The sequence below is a fragment of the Syngnathus typhle genome, linkage group LG10 (genome assembly GCF_033458585.1).
Source record: "Syngnathus typhle isolate RoL2023-S1 ecotype Sweden linkage group LG10, RoL_Styp_1.0, whole genome shotgun sequence".
Taxonomy (NCBI): Eukaryota; Metazoa; Chordata; class Actinopteri; order Syngnathiformes; family Syngnathidae; genus Syngnathus; species Syngnathus typhle.
In genome coordinates, this window is record NC_083747.1 from 3,131,386 (window position 1) to 3,143,641 (window position 12,256).

A 12,256-nucleotide genomic window follows, 5' to 3' on the forward strand; every position below is an offset into this window, starting at 1 on the left:
CTGCACAAATGACTTTACTCACAACCTAATTATAAGACAGACGACTATCCTGATTCAATCAAAAGCCGATATAACAAGATATGATCATTGCTATAATGCTGCTAAACTGATATTCTGGTCCATTTAGTGTTCCACTGAGGAGGATGTGTGCGTGTTTGTGCATGCATGTATGTGTGGAAAAGGGGAGGCGGCGGATGAGTTTCACAATAACGTGTCTCAGAGGAAGTTTGGACACTCGCGATACGAACAGTGCAAAAGATTGCTTGGAGGATCCACAAGCAGGACTGATTCTGGAGGCGATGTGAACATTTTGCGACTCCTCTCGTCTTGCGGGGGGGGGAGATTTGAATAACATGTGCCGTTTTTGTTCTCTGCTGTGGCTTCTGTGCGCTACGCCGGTATGCAGTATTTTCCAGGGGACTTGTCTGAAAAAAGGTCAATTTTAACCTCTTTTATTCACCTAAAGAATTTTTCTATGAATTGAAACGCTTTGAGATTTAAATAAAATAATGTCGGTTGTTTGCTGTATGTGAGCATTGGTTGCATTTTTTAAATTCTTCTGGTAGTTTGGTGGAGCTACATAAATAAACTGTTTGAGTGTGATTTATTTATTTTTATTGGATCATGGATGAGCAATTGAGTCATAATTCTTAAGAATTTCATTTGGGCGTATTTCTAATTTTTAGTCCCCTCCAGCTGTTGGGCCTCTTTCGTGGAAGAAAGTGTTTGCTCAAAAAATGGCTAAAGGTCATTTAGTGTCAACATTTATCTCTCTCTCTGTCTATCCAAAAATGTCAAGAGTGAACTCAGAACCGGTTGAGGTCATAGTGGTTATTCAAATATGAGAAAGAAAGCATGTTGGGAATATTGTGCACAGAAAAGGAAATTGAGAATTAAAGGTGGAACACATATTTCCTAGTTTCGAGGGGGTGAATTTTTTTTTTATAAAAAAATAATAAAATAGATATGGAAATATAAAATTAAAAAATATATATATGCAAGACTTACAAAAAACAAAAAAAATAAAAATGCATTTACATTAGTATGGTCCAATGGAATTAATTTATACTGTTACCTTTTTCTCTTCAGAGCCTCCTCCCGGAGTGTTGGTGGTGTCCCCGGGAAGTCGTTTGGTTCTGACCTGTGATGGCGACGTGAGGGTGGATGGGTCTAAAGTCAAAGTGGCTAAACACACTTCCGGTGACAAAGAAACTTCTCGTGAGATACACAACAGCGATGGAGACTTAGCAAAAACTGATATGAATGCATCAAAGGATAAAAGTCAAGAAGAAGGACTTCAGAGGACCCGATCATTTGTCACGCATCAAGTGGTCCGGCCGAGCAGTACGCCTCTAAAGGACGAAAACACGGATGACAACAAGGGGACGAGGGGGGTCAAAGGAAAGTCCAGGTGGAAATGGAACGGGAAGACAGTGAGGAGAGGACATCGGGACTGGGAGGGCTTCACGTTGGGAAAGAGCGGGACGCAGCTTTCTGTGAACTCGGTGGGACTGAAAAATTCTGGAAATTACACTTGTTTGTACATAAGTCAAGTCATCTTCTCCTTGAAGGTGATTGTGGCAGGTGAGAGAACAATTTTGAACAATTTCAATCAAATTAACCTTGACACCTATAGAGCAACTCTTTCATTAGCCTGTGTGCAGCGGCTTTGCTAGCTTGATTAGCGGCGTGTTAGCTCTTAAGCAAGAGATTAACACTTTTTTCACAATAATAATCAAAATGTTTAGACATTGTGGGGACGCATTCAACACATTATTGCAAATACGTTAAGTTGATTTCCCCTTTAATTAAATATGGCACAATGATGTGATGCTAATTGTTTACATTCTTCATATTCTCTAACCACTATGTAAATTAGATGCTTTAATAGTTTTAGATGAGTATTTTTTTCCCAAATTAAGGGCATCATTGAGAATGATTCAGATGAAGCTTCCGGTTGTGCTATATTGTAGAACCTCCAGAAGTTCCCAGCCTGAACTGCACCAAAAAGTCACCCAGCAGTAAGATCCGCTGTGATTGGACGCCTCAGAAGCCGTTGACATTACGTCCAAACTGCTATATCTTAATCAATAAATGGTAAGAATTGTAACTTGATATGTTGCCACTGTTGGGATATGAATTTTATCAGCGTAATAAATGTATAAAATAATAAAAATATTAATTAAAATTTAAAACACTTTATATACTTTGTTAAGCTTTGGCTTGGATGTTAACATTTCTCTGTGGTGTGTATGCCAAATTCCAAAGACGACAATGGAGTTATTTAAAGCTGTAATTTTCCGATGTTTATGTCCTCTTGAGTGAATGACCCTTTCGTCTCTGGTTCTGGCCCAGGCCCAGTGACAGTTTCCATCGTGCTCGATGTTCCTTCTCCTCCCAGTGGTCCCGCTGCTGGTGTGTTCTGGAGTACAACGAAGATGAACTCAGGACACTTCACATGGCCTATTTGTGCGTCACAAACATGGCAGGAAACGCTACCAGTGCCATCTTGTCTTTTTATCCCTTGGACATTTGTAAGGTCCTAAACTCACTGCTGTATGATGTTTAGCATTGGAAAGTAAATCGTTTTTTTTCCTCTAGTGAAGCCTGACCCTCCGTCGGCGGTGTCGGTCCGACAGGAAGTGGGATACGAGAACAGGATGACGGTGAACTGGAATTTCCCTGCTTCCTGGAAATCGCACGATAATTATTTTGAACTCGTGTATCAACTCAAATACCAACCCGTCGACTCGTCAAGCTCAAATTTGCAGGTACACAACGATAACGTCACGTCACAACATCACGTGGTAGAAGCACAACCAAGGCTAAATTGTTACAAAAAAATAAACCGTGGCCAGATTTAAAGAGATTTTAATCTAGATTAAGATCGAGATTACTTCTCAGATTTTTCTTTCAAAAAATTGGTGTCAGAAATGACAATAATAATTACCGATGTGGTTTGTGTTGTCAGCTGAAGTCGATCAAAGGCCGCCGCTCGTTCACTATCACCGACGTGATCTCGGGCGTGAAGTACATGATCCAGATCAGAACGAAGGATGAATTTGATGGTCTCTGGAGTAAATGGACTGCACCCGTTTATGGCAGCAGCTGGATTGGTAATTATTCAAAATAAAAAATCATTCTTAATGACAAAATAACATCATGTATTGTCGGAAGTGTGATTAAGATCTTGTCCTGTCCGAAAGCAGCACTTGTTGATCCACCCTAGACTCAAACGTTGGCACTTTGATTTCCTTCCTGTATGTTTGACTTTCCGAAATGCATTCCAAGGAAAGCAAGGTTATAAATACGGCGCCGCACACCTACTTTTTTGCTGCCAATTGGTACTCTTCCGTTCTTTGTTTCTCTTGAATATGTATTTAAAAAAAAAAAAAATCTTAAAAGGCAAACTGTTCTTCTGTTTTTAACAAAAATAAATCACATCGATCATAATAAACACAGTGTAGCTGTTGGATGAAATTAATTAAAAAGGATGTACTGTACTTTCACAAGCTTTATGTTTCATTTCAGACTTAAGGACACATGAGTCGATTGACTTGCTGAGTGATGATCTGCTGAATCTAACGGTAAAGAAACTTGCTAGTGTCACTATAAAATTTGATTTATTTTTTAGAACAGCAAATTCACCCTTTTACCTTTTTTTTTTTCCATTGATCCTGTAGTTTCCTGAGGATGAAGGTTCGGGCACAGAGGAACCATCTGAAGGTGAGCCAGCCTGCAAACAATTTTCAAGTCACAAAAGTGAGATGCAGAAAGGAAAGATGTTAAAATGTACTTTGGCTGGTCGTGGCTCTTGTGTCTTTGCAGCAATTCCCGAATTGAGCGTCAGTCCCATAACGATGTCACATCATATCATTTGGATCTCCTGCTTGTTTGCTATCCTCGCCATTATTTTGGCTGCTTATATGTTCAGGTAAAACTCAAATTACATCGTGTGGATGCGTAATCATTGTACAGTCAGATATTTTCATTTTTGGGGGCACTAACTTGATAAAATTGTCATTTTAACATTTGTTCCATTTCAGACACAAAGAAAAATTCCTTGCCAAGGTGCACAGTCTGAGTTTCAGGAGCAAATACAAAGGACCAGCCCAACCCAAACCTGCTGTCCCGGTCGCACCGGAAGGTCAAGCCCTGGTGACCTTTGACACCCCGCGTCCCGAGGAAGAACTCCCCGTTAGTGAGGAGGAAGAGGTTCCAGGCGAAATTGATGCGGAGACAGAGAAAAGAGAAGCAATTCACTTTAACAATACAAGCTATTTTTTCACGCAGAGCGAGTGAGACGATAAAATGAACTCGGAATGTTTATAACAACACCAGCAAAAGCTTTTAGATATAAATATAAAAGGTGTGACAATAAACTGTGACAGTCACATCCGTGACTCTGTATCCGTTGGCCAATTGCTTATGTCACAATATTGGGCAACAACTGCCCATTATTCTACTGGAATATTTTTTCATTCCTTTTACTCTCTGCTTGTATTTCAGGCTTTTTATGTAGCACATAAAAGAAGCAAAGGGTAAGAAAAATAAACGAGTCTGTCTTTTTAAGCTACTCTGTTTTTATTATATATTGTACAGTGGATTGATGAATTTCCTACCATGTTGTTTGTATATAGCTCCACCTGAATGAAAACAGTTGGCAATACCCGTTTATGATGTCATTGTTTCCATTTTGTCTCAAAAGCAATTAAACGTGAAGCGTATCAATGATTTCTATCAGCCGTTATGTCGCCCTCCTGTGGACACAACGTATAACTGCAAGCGAGCGTTTCCATAGCAACGGTTGTTTGTGTCATTGGCAGATGACCGCCATGTTTTTGTACTTTTAAGCCTAATTTGGACCCCCAAAAGCACAAATGTCTGTTCAAGGCGGCTTTGGCGTCCTGAATGCCGAACAACTGGAGAAACTGCGCCAGTTCAAAGTAAGACAAAAAAATATAAAAAATACGCGACGTGAGGACGTGGACACTTGATGAAATCTCTTATTTGACACCAGATCCAGACGAGGATCGATAATGAGCATTATCTGATGGCTCATCCCGAGGTGGAGGTCATGGTTGAAGATTTTCTCAGGTTTGATCATTTCGTTTTTTCTACAGTATGTGTGTCTGCTAAAATAACCACAAGAGATTTGTTTTTCAGAGAAGTGCTTCTTAAAAAGCCCACTCGCATTCGTGCGTTTGCTGCTGGTGAGTAACACAAGTACTCATAATAGAAAATAAATTGAAAGGGAAGGAGAGAGAGAATGTGGTTGCATAAATGTGCACACCCTCTTTAATAGGGTTGTGGCTGTCAATCACAATAAAAACTTAAATCATTGTGTGTGTGTGGGGGGGGGGTATAAAAAAATTAAACATCAAAAAGCTTTTGAACAATAGAATTTTTTTTTTACAGTCTCAATATTGATTTCAAATAAAATAAATGTTCTTATCTATTATGTCCCATTATGTCTTTCAGAGCATTTCACCAACCCCGATCTTCACATTGGTATTAATGCTAAAATGGCGACCATCAATATCGATGCATAACAGGCTGGTTACTCATTTAGATTTTTTTTTTTTTAATTCTTGGTGTAAGTTTGAAGGACGGAAATAAAGATGACAAATGAATCATGTGACAATGTGCCACATTTTTATTCATTTTTCTCCATAGACATTTGAGCATCTAGATAAAAACCCTTGCTAAAGCGTCGATTGCTCACCTGAGACAGATTGATCACAGATGGTTAACTATACACAAAGGACATTTTTATAAAAAAAAAAAAAAGAAAAACGCTTTAACATCCACTGAGCGACTGATTACAATCATTTGAACTCTTTTTTGCGGTAAGAACGAGATACACATAGCTTTGATATCAACAACACTCTACAAGCAAACAATTTAAATATTAATTTGTGATCATAAGTCGCTTATCAGTTTCGAAGCTTTGAGATGTTTACGACAAAAACTGATAACTGAGCGCTCAAAGCGCTGCTAAATCAACTCAAGCATGAATTTCCCGTTGAATTTCACCGCTACGAATAACATTTACTACAAAAATATATCTTTGTTCATCTTTCCAAGCCAGCAAAAGTCAGAAGTATTTTTGTGAGTAAATTTAGATGAGAACGCAGTGAATAGGGACTTTGCGTGGAATTTTTGCAAAAGTAAAAATGTGCCTTGGCTTAAAACAGTTTAGGGAACATTGCTGCAGATCCTTTTTTTTTTTTTTTAATTGTTTCGGAGGTCATCGGTCTACTTTCTAACTACAGTGGAACCTCCCGAGTACATTCTGAACTTTTCCCTTTGTATTTCTTTTTTTTTTTTTGTGTGTGTGAGATGAGTCACTCCTGGCTGCTCGGTACATTACAATGTGTTCTACATCAGTTATAAAAGAAGAATGGCTTGTACATTGCAAGGTCAGCTTTTTTTTCTCTTTTTTCTTTTTTTAGGTGGGTCTATGTGACGAGGAGTGCATTGTGATTTAAAATTTTCTAAAGCCTTTGTAAGTACAAATCTATTGTCCTACCTGCTACGGAATAACATTTCGGTGTTTTCCCACTTATTAAGTGAATCATATTTGTTTTGAAATCAGAACAGCTTGGAAGTTCCACTGTATTTGATATCCTGAGTGTCCGTCACGCGTGGAAGGTTAAGGCTTACGGGAATCATCTTTGATTGGTTGAGCTTCAAACGCAACCAATGGACAAAACGCAAAACCGATCCGCGGGATTTCACTTTGGATGATGTCTGCAATCTGACCTGAGCAAAACAGGTTTGAGGAGGACATTTTTCAAGCGGTCACATTTTCAAAAAGGGGGTTTTACCTTTTGACCGTGAAGTCAAAAATGCTCAATATCATATACGATAAGGCACGACGTGAAGGTCTACTCACGCGCTAAGTTGGTTTCCCCGTGTTTCTTGCATTGATAAAAGCCATGCCGTGAGTTCGGAAGTGCGTGTTGAGATCCGTGGCCTTGTCAAAGTGCTTGCCGCACACTTTACAGCTCAGCGCGTCGTCATCTTCCTTGCCCTGACTTTGCGAGGAGGGCGAGGCGGGGCAGCCGAGAGAATTCTCCTCGGCTTTCTTGTTGTTGACGGGGGACAGGGCCGCCGCGGCCGCCGCCGCGCTCTGGTCTTTATGCTGCTCGGTGAGCACGTCGCGTACCTTGTGGGTGATGAAGAGGTGGCGTGCCAGCGACTTGGTAGACGTGAAGCAGGCGCCGCACTGTGCGCACTGCTGCCCGCCGCCGTCCGCCCCCACCCGATGCTGGATGATGTGCGCCTGGAAGGTGGGCTGGTCTTCCGTGGTGAAGCCGCAAGGGGCGCAACGGAACCCGGACTCGGGGGGAGAATAAGGCGCGGAGGCCGACCTTGACTTTTTCGAGGGAGCGAACTCGTCGTCGCGTTCCGTCTTGACGGCCGCTCGTCGTCTGCGACGGGTCAGCGAAGCGCCGTCCAGTTCCGAGGAGCTGTCGGCCTCATCTGTGGCTCCCTGCTGAAGTGCCACCGATTAAATAAATAGAAACTTATGAGGTACAACTGTGATAATGGCTTACCTCCTGGCTCATGGCGTCCATGCCGTGTCGAAGCTGGACGTGTTTGTCCAACATGGCTCTGCTGCTGAATGTTTTCTTGCTGCCTGTGCAGAACCTAGCAGAACACAACGACATGACTTTTCCATGCCGCAAACTGCTCTCGTATCTCATACGACATTATGTAGAGGAGAAAGTGACATAAATGGTGAGCGTCTAATATTTGGGGCAAAATGCAATTTTTAATAGAAGTCACTCACTGGCAGCGGAAGCGACTGGCGGCCTTGTGTTTCTCGCGGATGTGGCGTCTCAGGCTGGATGCGGAGGAGAAGGAGCTCTCGCATTTGTTACAAGGGAAGTTTTTCAAGGTCTGAAAGGACACAGCGACATGAACAAACAAACAAATGCTGTCTGGCTGGAACCTGCTTAAAAAAACATTTTTGCTTTCCAACCTTGCCATGTTGTTTCGCCATGTGACTTATGTACTCTTGTGAGTCAGCGTAGCATTCGTGGCAGTGAACGCACGTCCACCCCGTGGTGGCCACCGTCGCCCCGGCGTTAACGACGACCTCCTCGCCGTCTTCCCCGTCCGAACTTTCTAACTTGACTGCGGGCTGAGGACAGGAAGAAGCAGCAGCTGGGGCGGAGGCTAACGCTAGCTTGGATGACTTGTGACTCTGACGAAGAAGAATGGAAGATTAAAAAGTGACAAATGAAGTGACAACAACAACAAAAATGAGTATACCTTGAAATGCTCCATGAGTATATTTCTCTGAGGAAACATCTTGTTGCAATCCGGGCATTTATACACGTGAACCTTTTGACTGGCTAAATGTGTGTCAAAATGGTTGTACAGCAAAGACTTTTGCGTGAAAACCGTGGCGCACATCACGCATTTGTAGATCAGCCTGCGATAAACAAATTGTGCTGTTAGGAGCGAATCCATTTTGCTAAAATGTCAGCGGGGGCGGCGGCGGCGGCGTACATGGCCTGGCCGTTGGTTACGGTGGGATGCTGCGCGCTGATGTGGCTCTGGATGCTGGGCGCCGATTTGAAGGCCATGGGGCAGCTGAGGCACTTGTGGAAAATGTCACAGTGGGCTTGTTGGATGTGAGCCTTCACCGAATTCAGCCCGCCAAACACCACCAAGCAACTGGGGCATCTGTACAACAGGCAAAAACCGTGAGCGCTCGCAGAAGCATTGAGGGGGCGGGGCATCAGCATTTATTTCCGTTTAGGTCGCCAAATTGCATACCTGTAGCCGACGCGTCGGGAAAAGTGCAAACAAACGTGATCAAGGTGCGACTGGAAGGCTTCCGGCTTGACCGTGCCGCCGCACTCGGGGCAGACGTGCGGCGGCGCGCTGCCTCGATGGATGCGCTGGTGAGCCGCCGCGCTGCAGGCGTTGGGCAGCAGCATCGGCGGCGAGCATTCCGTGCACGGCTGGGATGAGCAAAAATAAAAACTCACGGCTCAAGGGTGTCCGTTTTCAAAAGGAAACAAAACGTTTTGACTCACTGTGCTTTCGGCTTGTTTGATTTCTTGGAAATGCTGGATCACTTCTTTTTTGCCGTCGAACTTTGTCTGACATTCGAGACATTTATATCCGATGTGCTGCGCCGCGTCCGATTTCTTGCTAGGGGCCGATTGGCATTGTTGCGCTTTGCCCTGCAGGGTAGACTGACCTAAAACACGCGTGCCATATCAAATAGTCAAATATAGTCCATTCCGAAATACATTAAATTCAAAGACGTTTCCGAAACAAACGGCACAAACAAGCGAGCCGCTGACCGTTGAGTTCAATCTGGCTTATCATCTGCTCCAAGGGCACGGGTTTCATGACAAGGTGCGAGCATTGCATGATCAGGCCTCGCTCCTTGTGCTCGCGGGCGTGGAGAAGAAGGCTGCACTTGTTGTAGAAGGCCAGGCGCTTGGAGCAGTGGTTGCACGTCACCTCGATGCGCAGCGAGCGCCGGTCGTAGTGGCGGGCCAGACTCTGCTCCAAAGCGAAGGCGTCGCCGCACTCCAAACATCGATAACCCTGTCAAAGGGTCAGTGGAAATTGAAATTTAAACTGAACACCATTGTATGTGTTTTTCAAGTCAAAATAATGCTCGTCAATTTTTTTTTTAAATTATTGATTAAATGAGACAATTAATTAAAATTTAAAAAATCCAAAATGTGTTTTTCAAGTAAAAATAATGTGTGTCAAATAAAAAAATGATTAAATAAGACAATTAATTAAAATAAAAAATAAAAAATTATAATCTGATTCTTTTTAATTAATGACTTTTTTTTTTGGTGGAGATTGTCAGAGTTACCTGAGCGGGCAAAGGAAGGCCCCACTCGGCGGGAGGCGAGCTCAGGTCGGGTTTATAGCTGGGCAGCAGGTTCTTATTGGTGAGAATCTTATTGAAGCTTTCCACCAGGTTGGTCTGGCTCTTGGAGATGATGGCCCCGCTGCTGTTCACAATGGAGGCGGGCCGGCTGCTGCCCTGAGGGGAACTCTGCAGAGTCTTCTGACCCAGCAAGCGCAGGTTGACGCCACCGGGGCCGGTCGTGGGAGGAAAAGGTGTGGTTTTGGCCACGCTCACAACGGCGCGGGTGAATTTCGATTTCATGGCCACTGAACGTTTGTCTTTGATTTCTGGAAGCCCTGCGCGAGACTGCTGAGAACCGCCCCTCTTGTTTTTCGGATTGTGAGCCTTTGATGAAGATTTGGACGAATCCGCACCCTTAGAAGTGGCTCTCGAACCTCTTTTGAGTGTCGTCTTCATTAAACTCCCCGCGGGCACTTTGATTTTAACTTTGAGGGGCAACAATTCGGGTGGTTCTGTTTTAGCCGACACGGTGTCGGACGGATCCTCGTTGGGAGTTTGACTGTCATCAGCTCTGTCTTCTTGGTTGGGCTCACTGCTGTGGTTTCCCGACTCAGGGCCCCGATTGGGAAACGGGAGCCCCGTCTCACTGGGCGGTGGACTCTCAGGAGACTCCCTTTCGTCAATCACATGCTCAGGGTATTTCTCCTCTTGCACTGGTGCCAAATGAGAGCTCTGAGGGCCCGCCGGTGGCGCTGCGATGGAAACGGGCTTCTCCTCCTGCTCAGTCAGCGTTTCAAGAGTGCACGAGGTGGTCTCGGGAGAGACGCACAGCTCCGGTTGATGTCTGACGCTGTGTTTCAATTTCGGAGGCGACGGCATGATGAATTCTGGGCTTTCGTGGATCACCAGTGGGCTTCCCAAGTCTGGTTCTGAGTCGTCCTCGTCCAAGTGAGAGGTGTTCTTTTTGCCCAAATCCCCGTTGTGTGATAAAGGTGAAGACGGCGCATGAGGGAGGAGGTGTGCTTCTTCCTTTCGAGGCAAGCCAGACCGAGGAGAGGGAGGAATAGATAATTGGGTGGACTCCAGTTGCTGCTGGGACTTCAAACTGATCACATCTTCAATCATGTCCCTGACCGACGCAATCTCCATCGCATCGCCTTCGTTGTCATCGTTCAGCGGTGAATGCTGGTGCTGTGGCGCCGCGCTGGATCCTTGCTGGTCACTAACTGCAGACCCATTAAGGCAGTTGGCAAGCTGGGCGGCACTGACATTCATCTTGAGATGAGACTCTAAAAGAGAGCTTGCATGGTCGTTTTTCGTTCCATCATCGTCATCATCTTCATCGCAGGGTCGCACGGTGTTCATCACTATCACGCTGACGGCAGGAGGGGGAAAGTGCAAAGTAGGGGAGCCAGGTTGGGGTGAATGTTTTCTTTCATGAGTAGAAACATCATCCTCTTCTGGACTTGACTGGATGGCATCAATGTCAGGAATATCAAAGGCTGCTAGCAAATCATCAAAGTCTGGGGTCTTCACGTCCCCCATGGTTTAAAACCTGCCAAGACAAAGTCTGCTTTATTGTCAATTTCGTCACATGTCAAGACATAAATACTTGAAGAGTACATTCATAAATGACAGTCATGAATGAAAAGCTACAGTGGAGGTGGCACTTGAACTTACGCCTTTGTCTAGGGACTCATCTGACCTTTGTATGACATCTCTTCCTCATGTTATTAATCTTACACTGTTTTATTCAGTCAGTTTCCCCATTACCCTTCGAAGAGTAACATGTTCCTGCAGAAATCACTGCAAATGTGGGGGGCTTACCTGGCGAAGATAAACTGATATTTCTCAGTTTCATTCATAATAACAATTTGGAACATACCTGACTACTTTCGGCACGAAGTGATGATTCAACAAGTGGACCTTCGGCTAACAGCTCAACTTTAGCACGTCACGGATAGCTGGCGAATCTAGCATCGCTCCGATAAAAGTCATCAAACGCTTTGCCCGAGAGAATTAGTTACTAATGCAACGTGTCATGTTTAATGTTTGTTATAGGTGCATTCCTTGAGTATATTGATTGGTACAGGATTCCAATGAAACGTTGTTACGTACCAACGAACCGTAGTTGAATCCTGACTTTTCACTCCGTCGCGCAAATTCTACGTCATCACGTCGTGCGACACGACTTAGTTTTTTTTTTTTTTAAATAAAAACAAATCGTGCAATATCCTGTTATTTAGGATTGCGCAAATCTATTAGACATTTTATTTTTTTTAACAAATATACAATCTGAGGATGAAACCTCAAAGTAAAAAGTAACGTTGAACGAACATGTTTAGTATCTAGATAAAACAGATGTAACAATATGTCAAATCAGTGTTTTATTGTTGC

At 43.7% G+C, this 12,256-nt stretch overlaps 3 protein-coding genes across 6 annotated transcripts; 2 read left to right on the forward strand and 1 right to left on the reverse strand.

The window, feature by feature from the left end:
• The first annotated feature begins 227 nt into the window (after positions 1–227).
• Positions 228–4,572, forward strand: il6r (interleukin 6 receptor). Its single transcript, XM_061288547.1, has 10 exons — positions 228–435; positions 1,090–1,584; positions 1,974–2,097; positions 2,356–2,534; positions 2,602–2,771; positions 2,972–3,116; positions 3,532–3,587; positions 3,684–3,726; positions 3,829–3,934; positions 4,047–4,572. The coding sequence occupies exons 1-10, from the start codon at positions 354–356 to the stop codon at positions 4,300–4,302; spliced, it is 1,656 nt and encodes a 551-aa protein (XP_061144531.1). The 5' UTR covers positions 228–353; the 3' UTR covers positions 4,303–4,572.
• On the reverse strand, positions 1,788–12,036 carry LOC133160658 (zinc finger protein 687a-like). 2 transcript variants are annotated; one of them, XM_061288540.1, is made up of 13 exons: positions 11,745–12,036; positions 9,860–11,414; positions 9,330–9,579; positions 9,057–9,223; positions 8,794–8,981; positions 8,524–8,700; positions 8,284–8,446; positions 7,991–8,215; positions 7,799–7,908; positions 7,563–7,656; positions 3,797–7,498; positions 2,951–3,736; positions 1,788–2,422 (listed from the first exon to the last, which is right to left on the reverse strand). In XM_061288540.1, the coding sequence occupies exons 2-11, from the start codon at positions 11,402–11,404 to the stop codon at positions 6,902–6,904; spliced, it is 3,516 nt and encodes a 1,171-aa protein (XP_061144524.1). In that variant the 5' UTR covers positions 11,405–11,414; positions 11,745–12,036; the 3' UTR covers positions 1,788–2,422; positions 2,951–3,736; positions 3,797–6,901. The 2 variants fall into 2 exon arrangements, with proteins under 2 accessions (XP_061144524.1, XP_061144523.1); XM_061288539.1 differs by having other exon boundaries at positions 3,797–7,501.
• On the forward strand, positions 4,399–5,638 carry LOC133160669 (RIIa domain-containing protein 1-like). Of its 3 annotated transcripts, XM_061288557.1 has the most exons (5): positions 4,400–4,541; positions 4,855–4,946; positions 5,021–5,097; positions 5,167–5,213; positions 5,482–5,638. In XM_061288557.1, the coding sequence occupies exons 2-5, from the start codon at positions 4,881–4,883 to the stop codon at positions 5,550–5,552; spliced, it is 261 nt and encodes an 86-aa protein (XP_061144541.1). In that variant the 5' UTR covers positions 4,400–4,541; positions 4,855–4,880; the 3' UTR covers positions 5,553–5,638. The 3 variants fall into 3 exon arrangements, with proteins under 3 accessions (XP_061144539.1, XP_061144541.1, XP_061144538.1); XM_061288555.1 differs by having other exon boundaries at positions 4,399–4,541; positions 4,827–4,946; positions 5,021–5,213; XM_061288554.1 differs by having other exon boundaries at positions 5,021–5,213.
• Positions 12,037–12,256: the final 220 nt, after the last annotated feature.